We start from the raw sequence: 27,956 nt of genomic DNA, 5'->3' as shown, positions 1-27,956 counted from the left end.
TTAGTAATTGTCCTTTCCATCTCTTTGAAGAATGTTGTTGGAATCTGGATTGTGATTGCACTGTATGTTTAAATTGCTCTGGGCAGTATTGACATTTTCACGATGTGAGTCTTCCTATCCAGGAACATGGTATGTTCTTCCATTTCTGTAAGTCTCTTTTAGTTTCTTATAATAGTGCTTTGTAATTTTCTTTGTATAAGTCCTTTGTGTCTCTGGTTATGTTTATTCCTAAATATGTCATCCTTTGTGTGGCTATTGTAAATGGTATTGCTTTCCTAATGTCATTTTCATCACTGTCGCTGTTGCTATAGAGAAATCCAATTGATTTTTGTGTGCTGATCTCATACTCTGCCACTTTGCTGAATCTTTCCATGAGGTATAACAGTCTTTTTACTGAGTCTTTGGGGTTTTCTATGTATAGGATCATATTGTCTGCAAGTAAGGAGAGTTTTAATTCCTCTTTGCCAATTTGGATGCCTTTAATTTCTTTATCATGTCGTACAGCTCTGGCTAGAACTTCCAGCACAGTATTGAATAGGAGTGGTGATAAAGCACATCCTTGTCTGGTTCCTGTTCACAAGGGGAAGACTTTCAGTTTCTCTCCATTGAGCATGATGTAGGCTCTTGGTTTTGTATATATGCTTTTGATTATGTTGAGGAATTTCCCTTCAATTCCTACTTTGTTGAGTGTTTTTTTTTTTTTTTGTCAAGCATGGATGTTGGATTTTGTCAAATGCCTTTTCTGTATCAATTGATATGATCATGTGGTTCTTTTCCTTTTTCTTATTTATATGATGGATTACACTGATTGTTTTCCTGATGTTGAACTATCCTTGCATCCCTTTTATGAAACCCACTTGGTTATGATGGTTGTTTTTTTTTTTTGTTTTTTTTTTGATGTGATGTTGAATTCTGTTGGCTAGTATTTTGTTGAGAATTTTTTTGACTATGTTCATGAGGGATATTGGACTATAATTTTCTTTCTTAGTGATGTCCTTCCCTGGTTTTAGTATGAGGGTTATGCTTGCTTCATAAAAAGTGTTAGGGAGTTTTCCATCCTCTTCTATGTCCTGGAATAATTTGAGTAGAATTGGTGACAGTTTTTCTCTGAATGTTTGGTAGAGGTCACCCCTGAAGCCATCTGGGCCTGGGCTTTTGTTGGTTGGGAGTTTTTTGATGATCTGGTCAATTTCTTCTTTTGTTATGGGTTTGTTCAAATTGTCTACTTCAGTCTGAGTAAGTTTAGGTAGGTCGTGTTTTTCTAGAAATGTATCCATCTCATCTAAATTTTCGAATTTGTTAGAGTACAGCTCTTCATAGTGTTCTGTTATTATCCTTTTGATTTCATTTGGTTCTGTTGTGACTTCACCTATGTGGTTTCTAATGTGATTTATTTGTGTCCTCTCCTGCTTTTCTTTAGTTAGTTTTGCCAGTGGTTTGTCAATTTTATTAACCCTTTCAAAGAACCAGCTTCTTGTCTTGTTGATTCTTTGTATAGTTTTTCGGGCCACTTGTTTTCTTATTTACATCATTTTTTCATTCTGTGGTCATTCAGTGGATCCCAGCTGGCTCTCCCAAAGCTCATTGCATATGGTAATTTTAAGTCATTCTGTGATACATTCTAGACAAAATAGGTTTTTGAGTGTAAAGCTTAAAAAATTTGGAATACCCCCTTTAAGAAAAATAAATAAACTAGTTTACCTCATATATGTAAGTTGAATGAAAACATACAACCATGAGAACCATTGTTGGGGCCTGTCCCAGGGACTTGGAAAGACCCCAGGCAGGGAAAAGGCTCTGAGGCATTAATAGTGTGGTTTATACATCTCTCATTCTAGAATACAGAAATGCAAAGGATGCAATGGCACACACAAGGAGAGGTCCCTAACCCAAACTATGAAAGGGTCAAGGAGAAAGACCTAGAGCAGAAGACAAGTGAGATACCTCTTGAAGGATGAATGTGATGTAGGCAGGTTAATAGGGGACAGGTCAGCAGCTCGTGGGCAGGAAGGCAAGTATTGTTGCTGTTGTTAAGTGACGTTGAGTCGGTTCCGACCTATAGAGACCCTGTGTAGAGTTTCCAAGGAGCAGCTGGTGAGCTTGAACCACTGACCTTGTGGCTCAAAGTAACTTTGCAGTCCAGCATATTCACAAAGTAAAAGAAATCATGGTGCATCTAGAGGTATACGTTTCCAGTTGCTTATGCTAGATGGCTGAAATGTAAGGCACGGGGTACCATTTTGGACGAGGTCATTTTCTACATTTCCACACCCAAGGGCAAAGACTAAATCCCTGTCCTCCGTAGTGTCTGGTCTCCCCTCAGTGGGGGACTTCTTTTCCCATGAAACCTACATGAGGGTCCAAGATAAAGAGAAAGCTCCTTCTCAGGATGGATTGACACAGTGGCTGCAATAACGGGCTCAGAAGTAGGAACGATGGTGAGGATGGTGCAGGATGAGGCCGTGTTTTGTACTGTTGTATACAGGATCCTTATGAGTGGGAACTGACTCAGCAACACCTAACAACAACAAATGGCTAACCAAATGGTGAGGTCAAAACCTATGTCTCAGTTTTCAGAATTAGTAGACAAGATTGTTCTTGTTGTTAAGTGCCGTGGAGATGGTTCCGACCCATAGGGACCCTGTATAGGGTTTCTGAGAGTGACTGGTGAGCTTGAACCACCGACCTTGCAGCTCAAACGACTTTGCATTCTAGCACATTAACCCACAGCACCACACCAGGACTCCAGTAAACAAGATTAGAATCCTTTAAAAAAAATGTAAAAAACATGATACTTAATTATCATTCCAACACTGAATGGTTTAAAATTTAAAAAGTTGGGTGACAAGGTTGTATTCTTTCACCATACTTATTCAACCTGTATGCTGGGCAAATAATCTGAGAAGCTGGGTTCTATGAAGAAAAACTTGGCATCAGGATTGGAAGAAGACTCATTAACAAACTGTGATATACAGATGATACAACATTGCTTGCTGAAAGTGAAGAGGACTTAAAATATTTACTGAAGAATATCAAAGAGCACAGCCTTCAGTATGGATTACATCTCAATGTGAAGGAAACAAAAGTCCTCACCACTGGACCAATAAACAACATTCTTATCAATGGAGAAAAGATTGACGTTGTCAAGAAGTTCATTCTTCTTGGATCAACTATCAACACTCACGGAAGCAGCAGTCAAGAAATCAAAGGACGTACTGCATTAGGCAAATCTACACAAGACCTATTTAAAGGGTTGAAGAGCAAAGATGTCAGCTTGAGGATTAAGGTGCGCCTGATCTAAGCCGTGGTATTTTCAATAACCTCATATGCATGCAAAAGCTGGACAATAAATAAGATCATAGAAGAATTGATGCTTTTGAGTTGTGGTGTTAGAGGAGAATATTGAAAGTGCCATGGACTGCCAATAGAACCTATAGATCCGTTTTGGAAGAAGGGCAGCCAGAGTGCTCCTTGGAGGCCAAGATGGCCAAATTTGTCTCTCATACTTTGGACATATTGTCAGGAGGGACCAGTCGCTGGAGAAGGATATCATGTTTGGTAAGGTGGAGGGTCAGAGAAAAACAGGAAGACATCCAACGAGATGGATTGGCCAAGTGGCAGTATCAGGGCATTCAAGCGTGGCAACAGTAGTGAGGTTGGCCCAGGATCAGGCAGTGTTTTGGTCTGCTGTGCATAAGGTCGCTATGGGTTGGTACCAACTAGATGGCACCTAACAACAACAACAGGAGATAAATTATAATAATTGATTATGTTTAAGATTTATGGAACTCTTCTGCAGTTTAGGATAAAATTTAAGCCTTTCCATCTTAAAATGATTTAAATGTGTCATATATTCCGTCAACTACATAATTCTATGGTGCTACATTTTCTTTTACTTGCTTCAGCCTAAAAGTATATTTTTAACATATTCTGACTTCTAAAGGAAGTGAAACAAGAAAGTAGTTTTGAGTTGCTGCAAATTGTGCTTGAAAATCACTTTTACATAAAGAAAATGTCTGAGTAAGGAAGTTCACCATCTGATCTGAGAGCTGGCTCACTTGGTTAAAAAAAATTCTAATTCAAGAAAACTGTGGCATCTGTAGGATCCTTAGTTTTTGTCTACTTAAAGTACATTAAATTTCATTGAAAAACCCCCAAAGGAAATATTGTTGGAAAAATCTGAGAAGATACTTATACTTTCTTAGATTAAAAATACTCAAAATATACATTTATGAGTGGAAATATTGCACTATGTGAAAAACGTATCTACCAATAAGTATTTAGTCCATAGGCGCAAGTCAATTCCAGTTTTTTGTTTTCTTAGTCCCTCTCACTCATAGTCTCTCTCACTCACTGCCGTGGAGTTGGTTCCAACTCATAGGCATCTTGTATAGCGTTTCCGAGGTTGTAAATCTTTACAGAAGCAGAAAACCCCATCTATCTCCTAATGTTCTCTTATTTTGTTGTTGTTAAGTTCTATTGATCTGGTTTCCACTCATAGTGACCCTGTATAGAGCTCTGGTAGCGCAGTGGTTACGAATCAGGCTGCTAACCTCAAAGTTGGCAGTTCGAAACTACCAGCCATTCTGCAGGAGAAAGAGGAGGCGTTCTGCTCCTGTAAAGATTTACAGCCTCGGAAACCCTGTGCAGGAACCGACTCCACGGTACTCAACAACAACAACAACATAGAGCTTCTGAGGAATAGCTGGTGGGTTTGAACCACCAACCTTGTGATTAGCAGTCCCATGCTTATCCACCCTACAGTGCCACACCAGAATTACTTTTTCTTACTGTTTTTGTTTAGTTCTGTCAAGTCAGTTCTGACTTAAGAAATCTTGTATAGGATTTCTGAGGATCAACTGGTAGGTTTGAACTGCCAACCTTGCAGTTAGAAGTCCAGTGATTACCTTATAGCACCATACCAGGATCGACTATTATTGTTGTTAAGTGCCGGTGAGTTGGTTCCGACTCATAGGGACCTTGTATAGGGTTTCCAAGGAGCGGCTGGTGAGCTTGAACCACCGACCTTGTGGTTCAAACCAACATTGTAGTCTAGTACATTAACCCCAGCACCACATTAACCCAGCACCACATAAGGACTCCGGATCTGCCAATAGACACCATTTACTTAGTATTAAAGGAGCCCTGGTTGAACTGTGGCTTAGGCATTGGAAAGATCAACTGTTCAACCCACCAATCATTCCAGAGAGAAAAATGAGGCTGTCTGCTCCCTTAAAGATTTACAATTTTAGAAACTCTACATAGAGGGTCACTGTGAGTCAGACCAGACTTGATGGCAGTGAAGGGCTCACTCAGTAGTACCTTCCAACAAAGACCTGGCCATCTGCTTCAGGAAAGTCACAGCCATGAAAGCCCTTCAGAGTTCAGTTCCACTCTACACCCACGGGGCCTCAATGAGTCTAAATGAGAGCGTCAGCCACTGCTTTGGTTCTTTGGGTTTATGTAGAGTGGGAGAAAGAAAAGTTATTGTGATAGGCCTCACAATTGTCTCTATGGTATAAAAAAAAAGTTGGTGGAGAAATACCGAATTTGATTTCCTCCAAAGAGTTGTCCTTTCAACAGTACAACGCTTTGATAAATGAGCCTGTAGATCACCGTTATCAAATATAAGTTACAAAGGTGTCAGGGGGCCTAGTCTCTTCAGTAGTCCTCAAGTCTTAATCAAATTTAGGAAACATACTGGAAATTCATGGTTTTCCAGGGGAACGGGGAAAAAAAACACTGAATGTCCAATTAACAACAAAGATGTTCAAGGAGAAACAATATATTCAAAAGGATCATCTCTGTAATTGAAAAGAAGAAAAGAAATGAGGTATTACCATTGTCCCTCCTGATCCCTACCCTACCCCAAAAACAAATAAAATTGGGGTCAAAGTGTTTAGAAGTAGGAATCAACTGTAGACAGCAGACATGGTAGCAGAAGCTATAAAAATGTCGATTGAGAACGCACACAGCTAATAGAAAAAAATTCAACTGAAAGGAGGGTTCTAGAACCATACAGCCTGTGAACAAACCCTTCTTGCCATCTCAGTGGTTTGGGAATACTCCATTACTTTGCAGCACCGTGTTCCTAATGACAATATGGAATGGAAAACAGTGGTCAAATTCTATAATTTTTACACTCATGGAAACACCAAAAGTCTCTGCTGTTGGAGTCTGACTCATGGTGACCTCATGTATTACAGAATAGAATGACTTCATAGCATTTTCTTGACATCTTTATGGAGGGAGCTTTGTGGGTCTGTATGATAAGTATTGGACTGTGAACCACAAGGTTGGCTGCTCGAGCCCACCAGCCACTCCATGGAAGAAAGGTGAAGCTTTCCACTCGCGCAAAGATGTACAACCTTGGAAACCTTACCAGGGTTGCTATGAGTCAGAATCAAGGTAGCACTTAACATCTTTATGGAAAGGCGCCCTAGCAGTACAAATTGTTGCTAACCTTAAGGTTGGTGGTTCACACCTACCCAGTCACTTCAATGGGAGAAAAATCTGATAATTTGCTTCCACAAAACATGTTGTTGTTGTTGTTAAGTGCCGTCGAGTCGGTTCCAACCCATAGCGACCCTGTACAGGGTTTCCGAGGCTGTAAATCTTTATGGGAGCAGAAAGCCTCATCTTTCTCCCGCGGAGCAGCTGGTAGTTTCAAACTGCTGACCTTGCGGTTTAGTAACCACTACGCTACCAGAGCTCCTCCCACAAAAAATACAACCAAGAAAATACTATGAGGCAGTTCAAATCATCACAAGATGGCACCTAACCACAATCTTTATGGAAGCAGATTAGCAGAACATTTGTCTGCAATGCCACAGGGTTAGTTCCCAAGAGCAAATCATTTGAACCAACCCTATACCCCTGGCCCCTCCCAAAAAAGACCCACTGCCATCTGTCAATTCATATGTATAGCCTTTAGGGCAGGATAGAAGTGTTCCCTCGTGTATCTGAGGCTGTGAATCTTTACGGAAGCCAACTGCCTCATCTCTTTTCCACAGAAAGGCTGGTGGGTTTGAAATGTCAACTTTTCAGTTTAGTAGCCTAGCATTTAGTCCACTATGTTATCAGGGCTCCTTTGAACCGCCCAGGAACCTCATATACGAACACAGGGAACAGAAATGTATGCTTTAAAATAAAAATTAAAAATATTTAATTCTGTAATTGTGAATTGAGTGAAGGTTTACAGAGCAGATCATCAGTTTTACATTTGACAAATTATATACTTTGCTTCATTACAATGATTGCATTCCCCTCCATGGACCAGTGGTTAACAGTATTTATCTCTATTCACTTAAACTCCTGCATTCCTCCCTCTGTCTCCCCCTACCTTCATCTTTCCTCTGCTAACCTCCCTCTTGTTTGTGTGCTCTGTCATCCATGTTAACATGTGTCTACCGTCTAGCCCAGGAGTAATTTTCCCTCCCTACTCCCCTGTAACCATCATGGATTGTTTGTTTTATCAAGAAAACCTTTTCCTAACATTAATTTTTAGCATTGGTCTCATATAATATTTGTTCTTCAGTTATTGACTAATTTCATTCAGCACAATGTCCTCCAGGTTCATCCATGTTATAAGAGGTTTCACAGATTCATTGTTATTCTTCAATGTTGTTTAGTATAGCATTGTGTGTATGTACCAAAGTTTATCCATTCTTCTGCTCATGGGCATTTAGGCTGTCTCCATCTTTTTGATGTGTCTCTTATAGACGCTCTATTGAAGCATCCTGTTTTTGTCTCCATTCTGCTCTGCCTCTTGACTGGTGCATTTAATCCATTTACATTCAGTGTAATTATCTATAGATATGAATTTGTTGCTGTCATTTTGCTGTGCTTTTTTGTGAGGTGCTGCTGCTTTCTTTATTCCGTCTCATTTTCTACACTGAGTTCCTTTTGTTTGTGGGTTTTCTCTGAATTTTCATATATGTTGCCTTAATGTTTACTAAAACTTTCAACTTTCCTCTTCTTTATTTTGATGCGCATATGTATTCATTTTCTTGAGGTTACCCTGTAATTTATTAATGTTTTCCCCTGTTTAAAATAGTCTGTTGTATCTAGAAATCTACTTGACTGCCTCACCATTTGGAAGTTCTATATCTTTGCTATTCCCTCATTTTGCTTTGTAGTTGACTTCATTATAAATTTATATCTCTGGTTCCCTATTTTCAGTCTTTATAGTTTTGTTGTATTTTAAAGGATTCTTTATCTGGATAATGGAGTCCCAGTGTGGCGCTGTAGAGTAATGCACCAGACTGAAAAGCAGTTTGAACTCTAAGGTTGGTGGTTCAAGCTCACCAGCTGCTCCTTGGAAACCCTATACAGGGTCACTGTGGCTTGGATTTGACTTGACGGCACTTGACAACAACAACATATCTGGGTTATATGAAGAAAAACATGGCATCAGGATTGGAGGAAGACTCATTAACAACCTGCAATATACAGATGATACAACCTTGCTTGCTGAAAGTGAAAAGGACTTAAAATATTTACTGTTGAATATCAAAGAGCACAGCCTTCAGTATGGATTATATCTCAATGTAAAGAAAGCAAAAATCCTCACCAGTGGACCAATAAACAGCATTCTCATCAACAGAGAAAAGATTGAAGTTGTCAACGATTTGATTCTTCTTGGATCAACTATCAACACACAAGGAAGCAACAGTGAAGAAATCAAACAATGTATTGCATTAGGCAAATCTGCTGCACAAGACCTTTTTAAAGTGTTGAAGAGCAAAGATGTCAGCTTGAGGACTAAGGTACAACTGACCCACGCCATGGTACTTTCAATAACCTCATATGCATGCGAAAGCTGGACAGTGAATAAGGAAGACTGTAGAAGAATTGATGCATTTGAGTTATGGTGTTGGAGGAGAATACTGAAAGTGCCATGGGCTGCCAAAAGAACTAACAGATCTGTGTTGGAAGAAGGGCAGCTAGAGTGCCTCTTGGAGGACAGGATGGCCAAACTTTGTCTCTCATACTTTGAACATATTGTCAGGAGGGACCAGTCACTGGAGAAGGATATCATGTTCGGTAAGGTGGAGGGTCAGAGAAAAAGAGAAAGACCCCCCAATGAGATGGATTGGCCAAGTGGCAGCATCAGTGGGCTCAAGCGTAGCAACAATTGTGACGTTGGCCCAGGATCAGGCCGTGTTTCATTCTATTGTGTATAGGGTCACTATGAGTTGGTACCAACTCAGTGGCACCTAACAACAACAACATATCTGGATTAAGTTCTCGATGGTGTTGTCATATATAGTCATCTCAGGTTGTTGTCTGCTATTGGTTCTCAGTCCAAAGAGCACCTTTTAGCAATTTTTGTAAAGTTGGTCTGGACATTACAAATTCCTTTGATTTCTGTTTATCAGGAAATGTCCTAATTTTGTTGTCATATTTGAGGGGAAGCTTTGCTGGGTATATGATTCTTGGTTGACATTTTTTTTTTTTTTCTTTCTGAGTTTTGTATAAATCATCCCATTGCCTCCTTGCCTGCATGGATTCTGCTGAAATATCAGTTTAGTCTTATTGGTTCTCTTTTGTAAGTAATGCTTTACTTTTCCCAAGCTGCTCTCAGGATTCTTCCCTTGCTTTGGATTTAAGAAGTTTGATTATGACATTTCTTGGTGATTTTCTTTTGGAATATATCTTGTTTGGGATTTGTTCAACTTCTTGTATGCTTATCTTCTTGTCTTTCATGATATTAGCAATGTTTTCTTCCAACAACTTTTCAACTGTTTTCCCTTTGCTTTAGATTGTCTCTTCTTGTTCTGGAATTCCAGTCACCTGTAAGTTGTTCCTCTTCATGGTGTCCCACATGAGTCTTGGGCTTTCTTTATTCATTTTTCTGATTGTTCTTCTAGCATATTATTAGTATTGAGAGATTTCTCTTCAAACTTAGAAATATGTTGTTTCAAAATTAATCCTTCATCCTCTCAAAGTATTGTCTATTTTTTTTTTTTTTTTTTCAGTTAGTTCCATCACATTTTTATCTTCAGAAACATTTTTAGGCTCTGTAATTTTTTGTCATTTGTTTCAGCCATCCTCTCTTGTTTCTTCTTGTGAGTTAAAATTGTTGTGTCTGAGACACTATGGTGTTGTTGTATTTGTATTTAATTGATGATCATATGTTGATGTGCTCTTAGGCTCTCACCAGCTGTGTCCTATGAAAATGTAAGTGTGTACACTGTTCTAGTTCTCTGTGCGCTTCAGTTTAGGGTGGGTTTGACTATTGTTGGCTGGTATCTATCATTGGTCAGGTGTGTAAGAGCTGGTATTGAGCTGGGCTGTATGGGTATGGTTGTTGTCTACTGTTCGGTGGGAAAGAGAAAATACCTCACACACACACACAAGAAAAAAAAAAAAAAAAAAACAGAATAAAAAATCATAGAACCAACAATGAAAAGATAAATAATAAAGAGAAAACAAAAATAAAAACATTCAGCAACCAGAAAAAAAAGGAATATAACAACTAAAGAAACAAAAGAGGGCAGAGAAATGGAGCTATAGACAATTGAAATAAGAAAGAAGATAAAAGGAAGAAATATTTTAAAAAAACAAACCCACAAGTATAACTACACAGAGAACAGAGGGACAAGAAAGTAGAACTAAAGTAAGAGAGGAAATAAAAGGAAGAAATATTTAAAAATACTTAGAAGAACCAATGAGAGAGAAATTGAAAAGAGAAAGAGTAGTATCATAAAAATATCAAAAAGGAAATAAGAAACTAAAGTGGAGATAGAAAGGATAAAATTCTAGAGAATGGATAGAGAAGGAGGAGGAGAAAGAATAGACAAACAAAACCAATGAACTAACAAAAGGAAAAAACAAAACGAAAAACCCAAAACAAAAACAAAAAACAGTACAGTTGTTGGACCCAGACTAGAGAAAACTCTGGGAGCTCCTTCAAGCCAAGGATCTCATGAGGTGGGTGTGGGACGGATGTGACATTGGAGTTCTGGCCCTACATGGAGTTCCTGTCAGCCTCAGTATTAAACATGTTCAGGGCACTCAGTCTGGATGTAGTTCATGAAGGCCCTTCATGGAGCTTGTTTCAGTTTCTGTTAGGACCACAGGGCAGCTGGGGTCAGAGTGTCACTGGCTTAATGTTGGTGTGATCTGGTGGCTCTATGGGTTCTACAGGTCCTAAGCTGAGCCCACCTGAATCCAGCCACCAAAGTGGCACACCAAATGGGAGTAGCCAGCCCCAGTTGCCTGTGTGACTCTGTTCTGCCTGGATACCTTCTGATGTCAAAGCTGCTCACAAAGGTTTAAGATGGTCATGCCACATCTGGCCAGCTGTTCACCAGTCTCCTTCTCTCATCTCCCCTGCTCAGCTTCTCCTCCCAGAAAACTCTCAGTCCACTTCTCTAATCTTTCTTCTGAAGTTCAGAGTTCCAAGATTTTCATCTGCCTGTTTTATCTGGTCTCTCATATTTTTATTGTAGAGGGTCCATGTAGTGGATCTTCGTCGTCTGGGATCTTACCAAAAGTCCCAAATGTTTATTTTTGGAAGGTTCTTTCATTACTAAAATTATTTTGAAATTCATATTCAAAATCCAGTGCCTCTTTGTGTATCCCTTATATCCCTTATATAAAGTTAGGATGCATATTTCCTGACCTCTGTGTAACCAAGACCAGCCAGAAATGTTACAGAACCTCTTAAAGGTTCAAAGGCCATACACTTCTGCTTGGAAGTTAGAATTACAGTTGTTTAGCAATTTGGTTGTTTTCAATTCAGAGTATTCTATCAGTACTTAATAAACATAATCAGTAAGTTTCAACACATTAATGTACTGTTACTACTTAGCAAACTAATGCCATACAGTCCATCTTCTGAAGAGCCAAATTTACTGTGTACCCAAGATTGGAAAGAGCTGCAGATATTCTCCTTAGGGTGCTTATCAGCAGAATTTCACAGAACATTCCTCTTTCTGAATTTCAGGGCAAACCCTCGGAACTTTAATTTTGACAATGTGGGAAACGCTATGTTGGCATTGTTTGAAGTTCTTTCCCTGAAAGGCTGGGTGGAAGTGAGGGATGTTATTATTCATCGTGTGGGGCCGGTAAGCAAGCACATCAAATTCTTTGAAGGCTTCAAGAGCTGCTTTCATTTGCTTTGATGAATAACCATATTTTTCATTTATGCAGATCCATGGAATCTATATTCATGTTTTTGTATTCCTGGGTTGCATGATTGGATTGACCCTTTTTGTTGGAGTAGTTATTGCTAATTTCAATGAAAACAAGGTAAGAATTCTTGGTTTGAATACCTTAGGGGTATATGCTTTTCTAGCCACATACTTTGAGGGATTTATTTTGGTTTGGGGTTTTTTTCCAAACACGGCATGATGTCACATTGAACTCTAGTATGAGTGTTGAAAATAATCTCTACAACTGCTTTACAGGCTTTCTCATTGCTCCCTTTCAGGCACATTATTTAAGAGTGCAAGTCTCTTGCTAAATTTACCCTTTTAGGTAAGTGTCATTAACTTACTGACAAAGGAAAGGCACAGGTCCTATTGTTCAAAGTGAAAGGATGTACAGTAAGTTATTAAAATACAATAGCTGAAACTGATCTGATAACTGCAGGTAATATTACTTTCAACAGATGTAAATCACATGCTTCTTGGTAACTAAGTAGATGAACTCAGAATTTTGATGGCGTGGGGTGCGGTAGACATTTTAAATTCTTTTTTGGAGAATGAAAAGATCTTTCTAATTTCAGATCATCTCTATCTACTTTACATACTTTATGCACCCAGGAAACATGCTGAGTTCAAACACTTCTCTCTATTATCAGTATAAGGGCTCACAGATGGGCAACCAGCCAGTGTAGTTTCCTCTCAGAAGTGCTCCTAGGGGAGAAGTGTTGTCATTCTTCTGGTCATATTGATATGCCCTTTCATGGGCAAGGGTCAGTAGTTGGAACCATAATCACTGAAATGCATACTAGTTTTTAGCACCTTCAGTTACAAAGATTTACATATGTTTTTTATCAATCTGAAATGCATGATTGAAGAAATGAAGGCCTGCAAAGGCTAAATAAGTTGCCAAAGGGGTAAAAAGTGGGACTGAGCTTCAGAAGCAGACCTTATTATTGTTATTCCTCGAATGCAAGAATATAAAAATATGGGCCATCTTTCTACATTGAATTATAGTAAAATTTGCCAACAAAGCACCATGCTGTTAGATGTTATTCGTGGCTCAGAGTGATTTGCATGCATTCACATCAGAGCTCTGTGGTTTATGTAGCTACACATGGGACTGTATCATTCACTGTCCCCAGGCTCAACATGTGTGGTAGCAGTTACGCATTTCGAGAGCTGCCTCCAGTGTTTTGCCACCTTTGATGTGTGCCTAATGAGTGTGTCATCTCATCTTGACTTGCCCTAGCACTAGTCCAACCCATAGAAAGATGTAATTTTAGAGTTACAGAGAAAGGTAGAGATCATGGAACCCGGCCCCTTTATTTTACTTCCTAATATATTCTTAAGACAAGTTGCTCTAAACCCCACAGTGTATTCAATTTACTGCCAAACAGAAAGAAGATGGGTCCTTTTAAATGCGTTTGAGCTATGCTATGTTGCAGACTCTGGGAATTCCAGAATATAGACAGAAATAAATCAGTCAGTTAAGAGAAGACTTTAAGCACTGTTTGCTTAGGAAGCCACAGAAGGTCTCTGAGCTGACACCTGACTTCAAGAGACTTAGATTCTATAGGAGCTCACAAGTCAGCAGCATAAAATGGTCAGGAAGCAGAAAGTAATGTCTAGTTCATTGCTACTGTTGACTTAGAGGGATGGCTAAAGTTAGCCAAATAGTCAAGGAGGGCTACTTACAACATTGTCTCTACTTAAGTGCTGAAGGAAGAAAGAGCCTTCTTAGCCCAATGTAGGACACTTACTCATTGTTGCAAACTCAAATGGAGCTTAGAGAAAAAGTTAAATTAGAAGAAATCCTATTATTAAACATTGCTACTGATTAGCTCACTTGAAATATGTATTTTTAATTATGTGAACCTTTTAGAAAATATTTTTTCTTCATGTTTTTAGGAACTACTGTGTTGTTGTAAGTGCCATTGAGTTGGTTCCGGCTCATAGTGACCCTATATAGGATTTCGGAGGAGCAGCTTGTAGTTCCAATCAACTTTGAAGTCTGGCACTTATCCTACAGTGCCACACTCCAGGAACTATTATATGAAGTTATTTAGTCATTATTAGTTTTAAGACTAAGGTACGCCTGACCTAAGCTGTGGTATTTTTCAATTACCTCATATACATGTGAAAATTGGACAATGAATAAGGAAGATCCTAGAAAAACTGGTTCATTTTAGTCATGATGTTGGAGAAGAAAGTAAAGATACCATGGACTGTCAGAAGAATAAATAACTCTCTCTTGGAAGTGAAACCAGAATGTGCCTTAGAAGCCAAGATGTCAAATCTTTGTCTCACATACTTTGGACATGTTATAAGAAGTGTCCAGTCCCTGGAAAACACCATACTTGGGTCAGTGAAAAAGAGGAAGATCCCTAACGAATGGGTAGACACAGTAACAGCAGCTTTGGGCTCAACCTTAATAATTGTAGGGATGGCACTGGACCGGTCATTGTTTTGTTCTCTTGTGCATGGGGTTGCTGTGAGATGGAACTGATTGGATGGCACCTAACAACACCACCAACATTCATTCAACAGAGTTCCTGTTAACACACATGGTCATTAACCAAAAGATTAGAGATCTTGCTTTGGCACTGTGGGTTAATGCGCCAGACTGCAAAACCATTTGAACGGCAAGGTCGGCAGTTCAAGCTCACCAGCTGCTCCTCAAAAACCCTACACAGGGTCACCACGGGTTGGAACCAACTCAACGGCACTCAACAACAACAATAGGCCCAGAGGCACTTCCTAAGAAAGGCCTGAAGATCTACTTTCTAAAAACTCAGTGATTGAAACTTATGAAGCACATAGTTGTACAATGACACATGGGGGTCACCATGAGTTAGAACTGACTTGATGACAACTACTTAGTAGTAGTCACTGAACAGATGTATTCTGTGTACCTACTAGTTAACCAAGGAGTCCTGGTGTGGCACTGTTAGGATAAACTCAACTGTACCTCAGAAACTTTATAGCAGGTAGTGCTGTGAGACAGAACCAACTCCATGGCACTTAACACAACAACAACAGTTAACTTTGTGGGAGTAGATCACCGGGTTTATGTCATGGTGCTGTTGGGTAAGTTTGAACCACCAACCTTTCAGTTCCCATCAAGCATGTACTATAAGTGATACCTAAGACTATACAATCCACTACCCATCGAATCCATTCTGACACACAGCAACCCTATTTATGATTTTTCAGACTATAAATCTTTAAGGGAGGTGACAGCCTCAAATAAATTGCCAAATAAATAGGCAGCAGAGAGTTATAAAGCTATTCTAAAGAAGGTAAGGAGTTCTAGTATGGTGCTGTAGGATTAAACACTGGACTGCTAACCACAAGGTCAGTGGTTCAAACACATCAGCTGCTCCTCAAAATCCCTATACAGGGTTGCTGAGTCAGAACCAACTCGACATCACTTAATAAAAACAACAAATAAGGTAAACTTTGGAGGAATATTTTATAGATGAAGATTATGTGAGGCAGAAACAAAAGCCCCTTATTTCTTTAAGAATGTCTTCCTTAGATAATGGAGCCCTCTTTGAATAGTTAAAACTCTGTAGCAGTAATATGGTTTAAAATTTTCTTACTGTAAGACCATGTTGTTTAATTAACTTAATTTTACAATTAATAGGTTTTCAGAAGTCATAACATATTCATGAGCAGATGATACTTCCATGTGTTTATTCTTTTGGATCCTTTCATAGTTCAGCTTTTTCTATTTTTCTTCTTTTTTATATGATGAAGGAATTCAAAGAATTTCTGTATTGTTTAGATGAAAATATTTGGCTCCATGCAATAAGCACTGGACCGTGAATCACAAGGTCCATAGTTGAAGCCCACTACCTGCTCTGTAAGAAAAAAAGGAGGCTTTCTGCTCCTGGGAAAATGTAAAACCTCAGAAACCCTATAAAGGGTCACTATGAATTAGAACTGACTCGACAGCACTTAAACAGCAACAACAACATATTTGATAAAGGACCCCTGGTGGCCCTATAGGAAAAAACACTGGACTGTGAACCACAAGATCAGCTGTTCAAATCACCATCTATTCCTTGGAAATCTCCTACAAGTCTCTATGAGTGGGAACTAACTTGATGACACCTGTTAATGTCTGGCAAGATTATAAGACATGGAAATAGTTGTGTACTGTTAGGAGGAAACAGTTTGGAGCAGAACTTGGCAATGTCTGGAAAATGTAAACATGCATAAATTCCTAACCCACTGCCACTGCTTTCAAGTTGATTCCAACTCATAGCAACCCTATACAACAGAGCAGAGCTACTCTCTAGGGTTTCTGAGACTGTAAATCTTTACAGAAGTACACAACCTTATCCTTCTCCTGTGGAGTGGCTGGTGGGTTTGAACTAAGGTTTAACCCACTGTGCCTTCAGAGCTCCTTCATAAATTCCTAGAGTCCATCATTACCTCTTATAGATGTTTACTGTCGAGAAACTCTCCTAGATGTTTGCCATAAGACAAGTGTTTATTGTAGCATTGATTATAGTCCTAAAACCCAAAATTAATAATGTGGCACATTTGTATACTAGACTATTACGTTGTTGTTGTTTTTGTTAAATGCTGTTGAGTTGGTTCTGATTCATAGTGATCCTGTATAGAGTTTCCAAGGAGTGGCCGGTGAGTTTGAACTGTCAACCTTGCATTTCAAACTGACCTTGCAGTCCAGTGCTTATCCTATAGAGTCACACCAGAAGTAGTTAGAATGAACAAATTAGATGTAATTAACTGTACTGAAAACATATTTTTCAATGATGTTGGATGTTGTTGTTGTTGTTAAGTGCCGTCGAGTCGGTTCCGACCCATAGCGACCCTGTACAGGGTTTCCGAGGGTGTAAATCCTTACGGGAGTAGAAAGCCTCATCTTTCTCCTGCGGAGCGGCTGGTAGTTTCGAACCGCTGACCTTAAGGTTTGCAGCCCGATTCGTAACCACTACGCTACCAGTGCTAGAAATTAGGTAAATACATATACATGTACAAGTATTTCACCCTATTGACTATCTAAAAGGTTCTATATATGTGTGTTATTGTTAGGTGCGTTCAAGTTGGTTCTGACTCATAGTGACCCTACACCATCCTCAAAATTGCTCTATTTGTTGTAAATCTCTTTCATGATCTTGTTCATATAATCCAGCTTCTCAGATTATTTGCTCAGCATACACATTGAATAAGTATGGTGAAAGAATACAATCCCTGGTACACACCTTTCCTTATTTTAAACCATTCAATGTTCCCTTGTTCTGTTCAAATGATGCCTCATGGTTTATGTTCAAATTCCACATAAGCACAATCAATTGTTCTGGAATTCCCATTCTTCAAATACTAGTCAAAGCTTGTCATTATCCACACAACTGAAAGCCTTTACACAGTCCATAAGCGATAGATAAACATCATACTGGTATTCCCTTTTTTCAGCAAAGATCCATGTGATGTCAGCAGTAATATCCTTCATTCCCTGTCCTGCTCTCAGTCTAGCTTGAACATCTGGAAGTTTCCTGTCAATTTACTGCTACAACTGTTTTTGAATTATATTTAGCAAAATTGTACTTGTATATGATATGAATGATAATGTCTAATGACTTCCGCATTCCATGGGATTATCTCTCTTTGAAATGATAGTACATAAGGATCTCTTCCTATCAGTTGGCCAGTTGGTCTTTCAAATTTCTTTACATAGATGAGTGATTGCTTCTAGTGCTGCATTCATTTGCTGAAAGAATTCAATTTATATTCCATCCATTCGTAGAGACCTGTTTTCTTGCCAGTGATTTCAGTGCACCTTGGACTTCTTTTTTTTTTGGCTCTTGATCATGTGCTACTTCTTGAAATCATTGAAAATCATTCTGTCAATGGAATCCTTCAATATTTCAAATCTAGGCTTGAATTTTTTCTTTAGTTCTGTCAACTTGAAAAAATGCTGAGTGTGTTCTTCTCTTTCGTTTTTCTAACTAGATGTCCTTGTACCTTACATTATAATACTTGAGTTTGTGGTCTTGAGCTGTCCTTTGAGATTTTCTGTTCAGCTCTTGTACCTCCTAATTTTTCCCATTTGCTTTAGCATCTCTATACTGGAGAACAAGTTTCAGAATGTATTCTGACATCCATTTTGTTATTTTCTTTCTTCCTTTTCTTATTAATGACATTTTGCTTTCTTCCTATATGATGTTCTTGATGTCATTCCACAAGTCTTCTGGTCTTTGGTCATCAGTGTCTAATACATGAAATCTGTTCTTGAGATGAACTCTAAATTCAGGTGGGATATGTTCAAGGTCATATTTTAACTCTCATGGACTGGTTTTAATTTTCTTCAGCTTCAGCCTGAACTTACATTTGAGCAATCGATGGTATGTTCACAGTCTACCCCTGTCATTGTTTTGTCTTTTCACCCACCTTTTCCCACAGGTGTTGTCTGTTTAATTTCTGTGTACTCCATCTGGTGAGGTCCATATGTATAGTGAATTGTCTTTTATGTTGTTGAAAAAAAAAAGATATTTGCAATGAATAAATCATTGGTCTTGAAAATGCTATCATGCTATCTACAGCACTGTTCCTCTCCCAAGGTCATATTTTCCAATAGAGATCCTTCTTTGCTTCCATCCTTTGCATTACAATCACCAGTAATTATCAATGCATCTTGATTGCATGTCTGATCAATTCCATCATTATTGGCTTTAGTGATTGGTACATAAATTTAAATAATAGTGAGATTAACCATTCTTCCTCATAGGCCTATGAATACAATTCTATCATGTCATTGTTGTTGTTGTTAAGTGCTGTTGAGTCGGTTCTGACTCATAGTAACCCTGTATAGGGTTTCTGAGGAGCAGCTGGTGAGCCTGAACTTCTGACCTTGCAGTACAAATGGCTTTGCATTAACCTACAGTGCCACATCAGGATTCCAATTCTATCATAGACAGTGTTATATTTCAATATAGATCTTGAAATGTTCTTTTCGATTTTGAAATATACTCCAGTCCTCTTGTATTTATCATTCTTTGCATGTTGTTGTTAAGTACCAGGGTTTCCACAGTAAGCCATAAATAGTCTAAAATGTCCAATAATAAGTCCATTTCACCTCACTTTTTGTGTGGTGCTGTTGGATTGGCACTTGGCAGCTAACCAAAAGTTGTCAATTCAAACCTATACATGGTCACTATGAGGTGACGACACTTAACAACTGACTCAACAATACTTAACAACATTGGCTAGGATATCAATCATTATGCATTTCATTTTTTATACTTTCCAGTTTTCCTATATTCATACTTTGTACATTCCTTGTTCAAATTATTAATGGATGTTTACAGCTGTTTCTGCTCATTTTGTGGTGTGCCCCATCAGCAAATCAAAGTCCTGAAATCTTTACTCCATTTGTGTCATCACAGTCACCTCTACTGTGAGGAGACTGCTCTTCCCCAGTCGTACTTTGAGTGTCTTCCAGCCTGAGGGGATCATGTTCTGGCACTGTATCTGGCAATATTCTAGTGCTCTTCATGTTTCAGTATTCAATGTGCTGGTGCTGACAGGTTCCCACTGCTATGCATACAGTTTTCAGTGGCTAAAAATTCAGCTGTTGTCTGCCTCTCCTTCTTCCTAGTCTGTCGTAGTCTGGAAGCTCAGCTGAAAGCTGTCCACCATGGTTGACACAGCTGGCATTCAAAATACTGGAGGCGTGTCTTCCAGCATCACAGCAACATGCAGCCACCATAGTGTGAAGGAGTGACAGACAAGTGGTGGGACCTTTTTGGTATACTATTACAAAACCTAATCACTACATTATGTGCTCTGCAATAGTCATTTTAACGTTCTGTAATGTAGAACCTACACTATTGTCAATGATTCTGCAGTTTAAAGACCATAAATACTTTTGAATAAATGCACTAAGGATAGCGATCTTTTAATAGTTGGTCATTTTCCATACTAATCATCTCACATTTTAAAGTGTTTTTTCCTAGTAGACTAGGAAAACCCAATTAAAACAATAACCTAATAGCAAGTTTTCTCCACCAGCTAATCAAAATGCTTCTAGATGGTAGCACACCGGTCTGCAGAGGAAGAGGTCCACCCCCCACATTTGGGAGGGACCATAACCTGATTTCTGAAGGACATTTCTGCTACCTGGAATTCTAAGGAAGTAATTATGAATATGTGAAAATGAATCATATTTATTGCAGCATGATTTATAAGAATGGAAAATAAAAGCAAGCTCTGGTAGCGTAGTGGTTACGAATCGGGCTGTGAACCTTAAGGTCAGCGGTTCGAAACTACCAGCTGCTCCGCGGGAGCAAGATGAGGCTTTCTACTCCCGTAAGGATTTACACCCTCGGAAACCCTGTACAGGGTCGCTATGGGTCGGAACCGACTCGATGGCACTTAACAACAACAACAACATACGATCATAAAATAAAAACAACCTATATGATAGCGTAGTGGTTACGAATAGAGCTGCGAACTTTTAAGGTCAGCAGTTCGAAACTACCAGCTATTCCGCAGAAGAAAGATGAGACTTTCTGCTCCCATAAAGATTTACAGCCTCAGAAATCCTGTACAGGGTTGCTATGAATCAGAACCAACTCCACAGCACATAACAACATATGATCAAAAACAATCAAACCTTTTATAATCATTAAAATTAATGTCTAAGACTATTTTAATGACATACATACAAAAATATTCAAGATGGGAGAATATGTTATAAATAGTCTACAGAAACATGACTTGTAATGTATATGTATGAAAAAAAGTCAATGGGTTAGACACCAACATTTAACATTTTTGTGATAGTTTTACAAATGGTTTACATTTTGTGGGGGTTTTGTTCTGTTTTTACTTATCTCCATTTAAAAATTGCTAGGCACTGAGCATATATTATTTTTGTAATAAAAGATGTACTCTGTTATGTTCTTCAGGGGCAACAAAAAAGCAAATCAGGAGTATATTTCTTCCTTTGAACTTGAAAGACTTAACTTTTCTGAGAAATTTTCTTGGAAAAGAAGGTTTTTGCTTCCTTAAATTATATTTTTATCTAAACAACATAATGTAATTAGTATGATACGATATGTTTATTGTACACATTAATCAAGTACTTTACTATAGAGTGTAAAATAACTCCCTAATACCTGATGACATCTTGGCAGTTACATCATTAATGTCTTGGTGGTGTGCTGTGGAGTTGGTTTCTAAGGCTGAAATCTTTACAGGAGCAGGAAGCCTCATCTTTCACCCATGGAACGGCTGGTAGTTTCAAACTGCTGACTGTGAGGTTAGCAGCCTGACTCGTAACCACTACACTGACCCAGATTATATGGCTTCTTACCACTTAAAAGTAGTTTTGGCATTGTTGTTAAGTGTCATTGAGTCAGTCCTGACTCATAGTGTCCCTATATCGAATTTCCAAGGAGCAGCTGGTGGATTTAAATCTCAAACCTTGAGGTGAGCAAGCCAGTGTTTATCCTACAGCATCGCACTACGACTCCAGTTTTGACATTACACTTATTAAAATGATTTTTAAGACATGCCAAATACCTTCAGCTACTAGTAGGAGCATTGACACGCTAGCATTTCACTGCAACATTTTCCATAATGAAATGAAAGAAAACTAACCACTATCAGAGTTCGTGTCTCTTTTTGAAAATTAAATCATATAGAAAACCTTTCATATATTTTTCTAAACCTGAGTATTATACATCTACAAAGGTATTGATTAAAGGCTGTTGGATCCTCTCTGAAAACCACGGCTCTCATTCCGGTACTGCTCACAGTATCAGGGTTAAGTATTCTGACCATGTTTATCCAAACACCGTGGTAACTGAAGAAGAGCTCTATTTTAAAGCCTCAAATTAGTGCTACTTGTACCACCGCCCCATTTGGAATGTTCTTGGCACCAGGCACAGGACAAAAGGCCTTTTTCTGCTTTCTTTTGTTTATTAAGGGGACGGCGTTGCTGACTGTAGATCAGAGAAGATGGGAAGATCTGAAGAGTAGACTGAAGATTGCACAACCTCTTCATCTCCCACCTCGTCCGGGTATCAAAGATGTTCTGATTTTATTCATGTTGGGCACTAGGGTCATGATTCCCCAGGAGTCTGAGACTTAAATTAAAATAATAATCGTGAGACCACTGGGAGGTTGTGCATAAGTTAATATGGAAGCAGCCTCCAAACTATAGCGCCCACTGCCAGGCTATTAAAGTCAGTCACCTAAAGGCTGTGCTCTAGTACTTTCAGGATAAGCCTTAATGCAAAAAGGGATTTTTAAATAAAATGCATTTGTGCTTGCCTTTTAAAAATATGAGTGAAATGTATTAAACTGTCAGAAATTGAATGATGCGGTTCTCTTTCCAGTAGGAGCAGCATCCTACCCTGTTGTTTTAAATATTCAGAGCCAGCCATTCCTGCGGAACAGTTCACAATAGATTGCACAGTAGAAAGAAAAACTAAAATGTAATGGGTTTTCAGATGAGCATTAAAGAAAATGAAAGGCAAGAAAGTCAATGTGTCCTATGTCTAAAACGCCCTTGCCTAAACCTTCCTTCCACAGATAATGATGGTTTCCGAGCAAAAATGTATGACATAACCCAGCATCCATTTTTTAAGAGGACAATTGCATTACTTGTCCTGGCCCAGTCGGTGTTACTATCCGTTAAGGTACTTTGTTTCATCCTAAGATTCGGGGAAGGAATTTTTTATTCACTGGTACATGCAGGAATATTGCAAGCTGCCATCTTCATTTCCAGTCTAAGTCCTTCAGTATAAACATTAGAACTCACTGTCATGTTAAAGTGGGAAGGTGAAGGGAGCTGTCCCTACGTGTCTGATGGAAACCAGCAAAGCCTCATGTGCTGTTTCTTTGCAGTGGGACGTGGAAGACCCAGTGACTGTTCCTTTGGCAACTATGTCGGTTGTTTTCACCTTCATCTTTGTTCTGGAGGTACTGTAATGAGTCTGTTGGCTCTAGGGGGCGCTATGCATGATTTTACAGTAAAATACCATCCTCCTTTCATGGTATGCACTTTCAGCTCTGTCTCCAATTTCCCTTTGAAGTCTTTTTACTTTGGATAACATGCTCTGAGGACATTACCTTTTTCGGATGGTTTCCTTAATTTGAGCAAAACGTTCACTTTATAAATCAGATCTTTCTAGCTGCTGAAAATGCTGCTCTTGATTGTTGTGTCTGAACATTGACCTATCTAGTTACGTGAGTTCCAACGTTCATAGTGAACTTCACTGTTCACTGTAATTCAAGAACTCAAATTGCAATGTGGTGGTAAGGGGAGTTGGCACAGCGGAGTCGGTGCTTTCCCAAACCAAGATTATTTTAATATATAGTTCATATAATATTGCTTCCCAGTGCAATCTTCTTTGAAATTCAAGCAGATTCTTATTACACCCTGTACTGACTGATGTTGCTCACAATCTTTGGTCTTTAACTTGAGGAAGGAAAATGTCCTACTATCAGAGTGAGCATAAATAAGGAAGAAGGCACGTGGAGAATGTAGATTTAATCTACTCAGCTTAGAAAAAATATCACATATCTTGAAAATAAACTCTTCTTTTTGGTGACCTTATTCTTTAAAAATATATCTTTCAGCCCAGTTTAATAAATATCAGTACGCCTGACGCTGAACCCTCTCTCACCTCACACGCGTGTCCCCCCTCGCCCAGGTTACAATGAAGATCCTCGCCATGTCACCTGCTGGGTTCTGGCAAAGCAGAAGAAATCGATATGACCTCCTAGTGACCTCACTTGGCATTGTTTGGGTGGTACTTCACTTTGCCCTCCTGGTAAGTAGATAAGTAAATTCTACTTTAGTTTAGAGTTTCAGTTCATTTTGTTCCTATCTGGTATCTCTGTTTGCAAGGCTCGCCCCACTTTGCCCGACTACTCTCAGGAGTTATATTAACCTCTCTCAAGCATGGCTTTGATCTTCAGAGGCTGTTAGACTCAACCACATATACACTGAAAGGTTGGTATGAAACTACATCAGCAGTTCAAACCCACAAGCCACTCCTCAGAAACCCTGTAGAGGGTTCGCTATGCGTCAGCTGACTCGACAGCATTTAACAACAGGAAGGAGCCTTAGCAGCACAGCACTGTGCTAGGAAATGAGAAGACCGTAATGAACAAAGCCAAAGACAGCACTACCCTCTTGTGCCTTACAGCCTGAAAGGTAGACAGACATTTATTGATTGATAACAAATGAATGAGAAATATTGCAATGGCGAGGGAAAAGTATATATATATATATATGCTTGTGATAATGTAAACTAGAGAATGTCTTACTTACTGGGGCTTGCAAAAAAAAAACACCACAAAGTAGGTAAATTGGAAGAACAGAAATTTGTTGTCTCACAATTCTGGAGAGTAGAAGTTTGGATTCAGGGTATATGCAGGGCCATACTCTCCCTTTCCCAGAAGGGAATCTCCTGTCTTGTTTCTATCAGTTTCTGGTAACCCCAAGTACTTCTTGACATTTCTTGACTTATGGATGCTTCTTCATATGGCATCTTCCTCCTGTGACTCTGTCTCCATTTTCCCATCTTTAGTGACACCATCGAGAAAAGATGTGGACCCACCATACTTGAATACGACCTGCATCTTCAAAGGTCACATTCACTGATACAGGGGTTAGGACTTCAATAGATCATTTTGGGAAATGCAATTAAATTCATAATAGTGGAATTTCCAAGAAGGCATCCATAAGGGAGTGATGATTAAGTTCAATCTATAGGATAAGAGTGATAATTTCAGGTCGCTGTCCCTAGGATCGAAGAGTGCAGCAACCGAAGGGATGAAGGATAGTATAACTGGAATAGAAGCAAGAAGAGCATAGTAAAGTTGGTTTGAGTGAGTAGGAAGGGGCCAGACCTTGTAAACTAAGTTAAAGACCTGAGTCATCACATTAGAAGCTGTTAGGCATCATTACTTCCAGCTGTTGAGTCAATATGGAAAGAAGAAACAACAGGTCCATGTTTGTCTTTCTCCAAACTAGTTTTAGTCACAAGTTAAATTACCAATTCCTGGCAGAAAGGTAGAGAGGGTTTTCTAATCTCTGATGTCCACAGAGTTATCTTAGCCCAGAAAGACCAACTTGCCTTTTCTGTCCACTCTTTTGTTCTCCAAGCACCTGTGGTCTTGGCAGGTGCTCATTCTTCACAAAACTATTGTGAAGGAAGGTAGTGTCCTTGTTCACATTCAAGGATGCTTCAGTATAAACACATTCATTTACTTGTGCCTCACCAAGGCCCATCTGTGACTGTTATCACTTGGCTAGGCAAACCTCCTTAAGAATCATGCTTTGGCATCAGCTTAATGTCAAAGTTGTTGAAGTTACCACCAGTGGGATCTTTGTTTCTCAGCTGAGATAGGAGCTATCATAGTCATAAAATGTAGAATCATCTCTTGCTGCTAGTCACATACTTGAAGAAAGAACTGGATGTGTTTCAAAGCAGTGAGACATCTCTGACATCAACCTATATAATGGGCATGTGGTTCCTGTTCTTCAGAGGTCTCTAGAGACCTTCAGAGAGAAAGAGACTGATGTCTGGCCATCTTTTCCAATGTCAGAGCACCCTCTCCACCAGGACTCCTTAATTCTTCATGTTGCATTGTCGTCCTATATTTTCCTCATTCTGTCTTCAGAGGAGCTGGCCATTATTTTAGGAAAAATGCATTTTGAAATACTGAACTCAGCTAAGCAAAACAGAATCTAAAGTTTCATTTAAGATTTGATTTTATATCTAATATTTATTCATGAGTTTTGGCAGTGACCTTTTCAGCACTTATTAAGATAAGTTTCTGATAGGAATTTTCACATTTTATTAAATTAATTATTCAGTAGACTTCACAGAAGGCTTAAAATGAGAAATGGAACTGTAACAAAATCTTATGTGCAAATTATGAGAGGCTCTCTTCTGCTTGAATTTCAGAATGCGTATACATACATGATGGGTGCCTGTGTGATTGTCTTTAGATTTTTCTCTATCTGTGGCAAGCATGTAAGTACCCCATGAAGAACACACCAGAAGTTCCATGAGAAGGAACAGTGACTAGTTGACTTTAGCTATCCTTTGGGGTCCTAAATCAAGATGAAAAAATATTAAGTATATAAATTAATAAATGAATCGGTAGCTTAGTGAACTTGTGATGTTTCCTATCATTTCATTGTTTTATGTATTTTCCATATTTTCTAAGTGAATTCAGCCATCAAATTAAAATTATATACCAGTCATGAAAGCAAAAAGAATTTTTTCTTAATGCTCTTTTATCATTAATTTTAAATACCATTAAATCAACTTATTGCCAAGAAAAATCATTTTAATGAATATTCATTTCTACATGACTTCAAGCTTCTTGACATACTTTGTTCATGTGTATGCTAGCATACCACGTTAAAAATTTTTATAAACAGCTTTCTTTTTTGTTACTAATAATTCATAGGCACATTACATATATTCACATAATCTCTACATAGCATTAAATGGTATGTGGTACCCATCCCTGGTAGTACAATGGGTTATGTAAGGTTAGCAGTTGGACTCTACAAGCCACACCATGGGAGAAAGATGAGGCTTTCTGCTCCTAGAAAGATTTACAGCCTCAGAAGCCCTCTAACAAGCTTGCTATGAGGATCCTTGTATGACACCATAGGATAAGCACTGGACTGTTTATTAACCATAAGGTTGGTGGTTCAAATCCACCAGCCATTCCTTGGAAACCTTACACAGAGTTGCTATGTGTCGTAACCGACTCAGTATCACTTAACAACAACAGCGGTCTTTGAACAGTATTCTGATCTAATACCTAATAAGCAATTTTCATATGACATCCGTAAGAGTCAGTCTTGTGCCAAATGCAGTTTAGTTCTCTAATCTTCCATAATTTAATACATCACATGCTCTCTCTTCCTTCCTCTCTCTCCATACAGGTAACATTGAAGATGCTGCTCCTGACAGTGGTTGTCAGCATGTACAAAAGCTTCTTTATCATAGTAGGAATGTTCCTATTGCTTCTGTGCTATGCTTTTGCTGGGGTGGTTTTATTTGGCACTGTGAAGTATGGCGAGAACATTAACAGGTAGGTGTGTGTGTATCTTTTCCTTCATATTTCAGGGAAACATCTTTAGTTATAAAATCATGAATGGAAGTGTGAATTTTTAAGGGTGATGGGAAATTTTGGGAAAAGATGGGTATAGTTGTACAAATGTTTTGTTATACTTGATACAATCAAAGGATGAATAATAATAATAAATACGGCAAAAGCAATGAATTGAAAATTAAAGTAAAATTTGCCCAAATTTAAATGGCATTTTCTTAATTTAAAAGAACATGCATGTTTATTTGTTGTTGGTAAGTGCCGTCAAGTCATGTTGAATATATATATATATATATGTACAGTATGTGCTGTGGAGAGTCGGTTCTGACTCATAGCAACCCTAGATAGGGTCTCTGAGGAGCAGCTGATGGGTTTGAACTGCCAACCTTGTGATTCACAGTCCAATGCTGGTCTTAAATCACTATACCAGGAATCCAGGTATATATGTGTGTATATATGTGTGTGTGTGTGTGTGTTGTTGTTGTTAAGTGCCGTGGCATTGGTTCCATCCCATAGCGATCCTGTGTAGGGTTTCCAAGGAGAAGTTGGTGAGCTTGAACTGTCAACCTTGCAGTTCAAATAGCTTTGCAGTCTGGCATGTTAATCCACAGCACCACACCAGAACTCCATACATATAGGTAGCTGTATAAGATAAACACTGGATTGCTAACCACAAGG

General features: G+C 38.8%; 1 protein-coding gene across 1 annotated transcript in view; it reads left to right on the top strand.

The window, feature by feature from the left end:
- NALCN (sodium leak channel, non-selective) overlaps positions 1-27,956 on the top strand; it is a 535,846-nt gene that overhangs the window by 465,048 nt on the left and 42,842 nt on the right. The window contains exons 28-35 of the mRNA XM_006846666.1: positions 11,954-12,074; positions 12,160-12,258; positions 22,117-22,210; positions 22,725-22,831; positions 23,040-23,114; positions 23,849-23,968; positions 26,114-26,182; positions 27,112-27,260. Of these exons, the coding sequence (XP_006846729.1) occupies positions 11,954-12,074; positions 12,160-12,258; positions 22,117-22,210; positions 22,725-22,831; positions 23,040-23,114; positions 23,849-23,968; positions 26,114-26,182; positions 27,112-27,260 (834 nt within the window). The remainder of the gene's footprint in view (positions 1-11,953; positions 12,075-12,159; positions 12,259-22,116; positions 22,211-22,724; positions 22,832-23,039; positions 23,115-23,848; positions 23,969-26,113; positions 26,183-27,111; positions 27,261-27,956) is intronic.

Source organism: Chrysochloris asiatica, unplaced genomic scaffold (assembly GCF_000296735.1).
Source record: "Chrysochloris asiatica unplaced genomic scaffold, ChrAsi1.0 scaffold00029, whole genome shotgun sequence".
NCBI lineage: Eukaryota > Metazoa > Chordata > Mammalia > Afrosoricida > Chrysochloridae > Chrysochloris > Chrysochloris asiatica.
The sequence above is the reverse complement of the archived record's forward strand: the minus strand, read 5'-3'. Positions and strand labels throughout refer to the sequence as shown.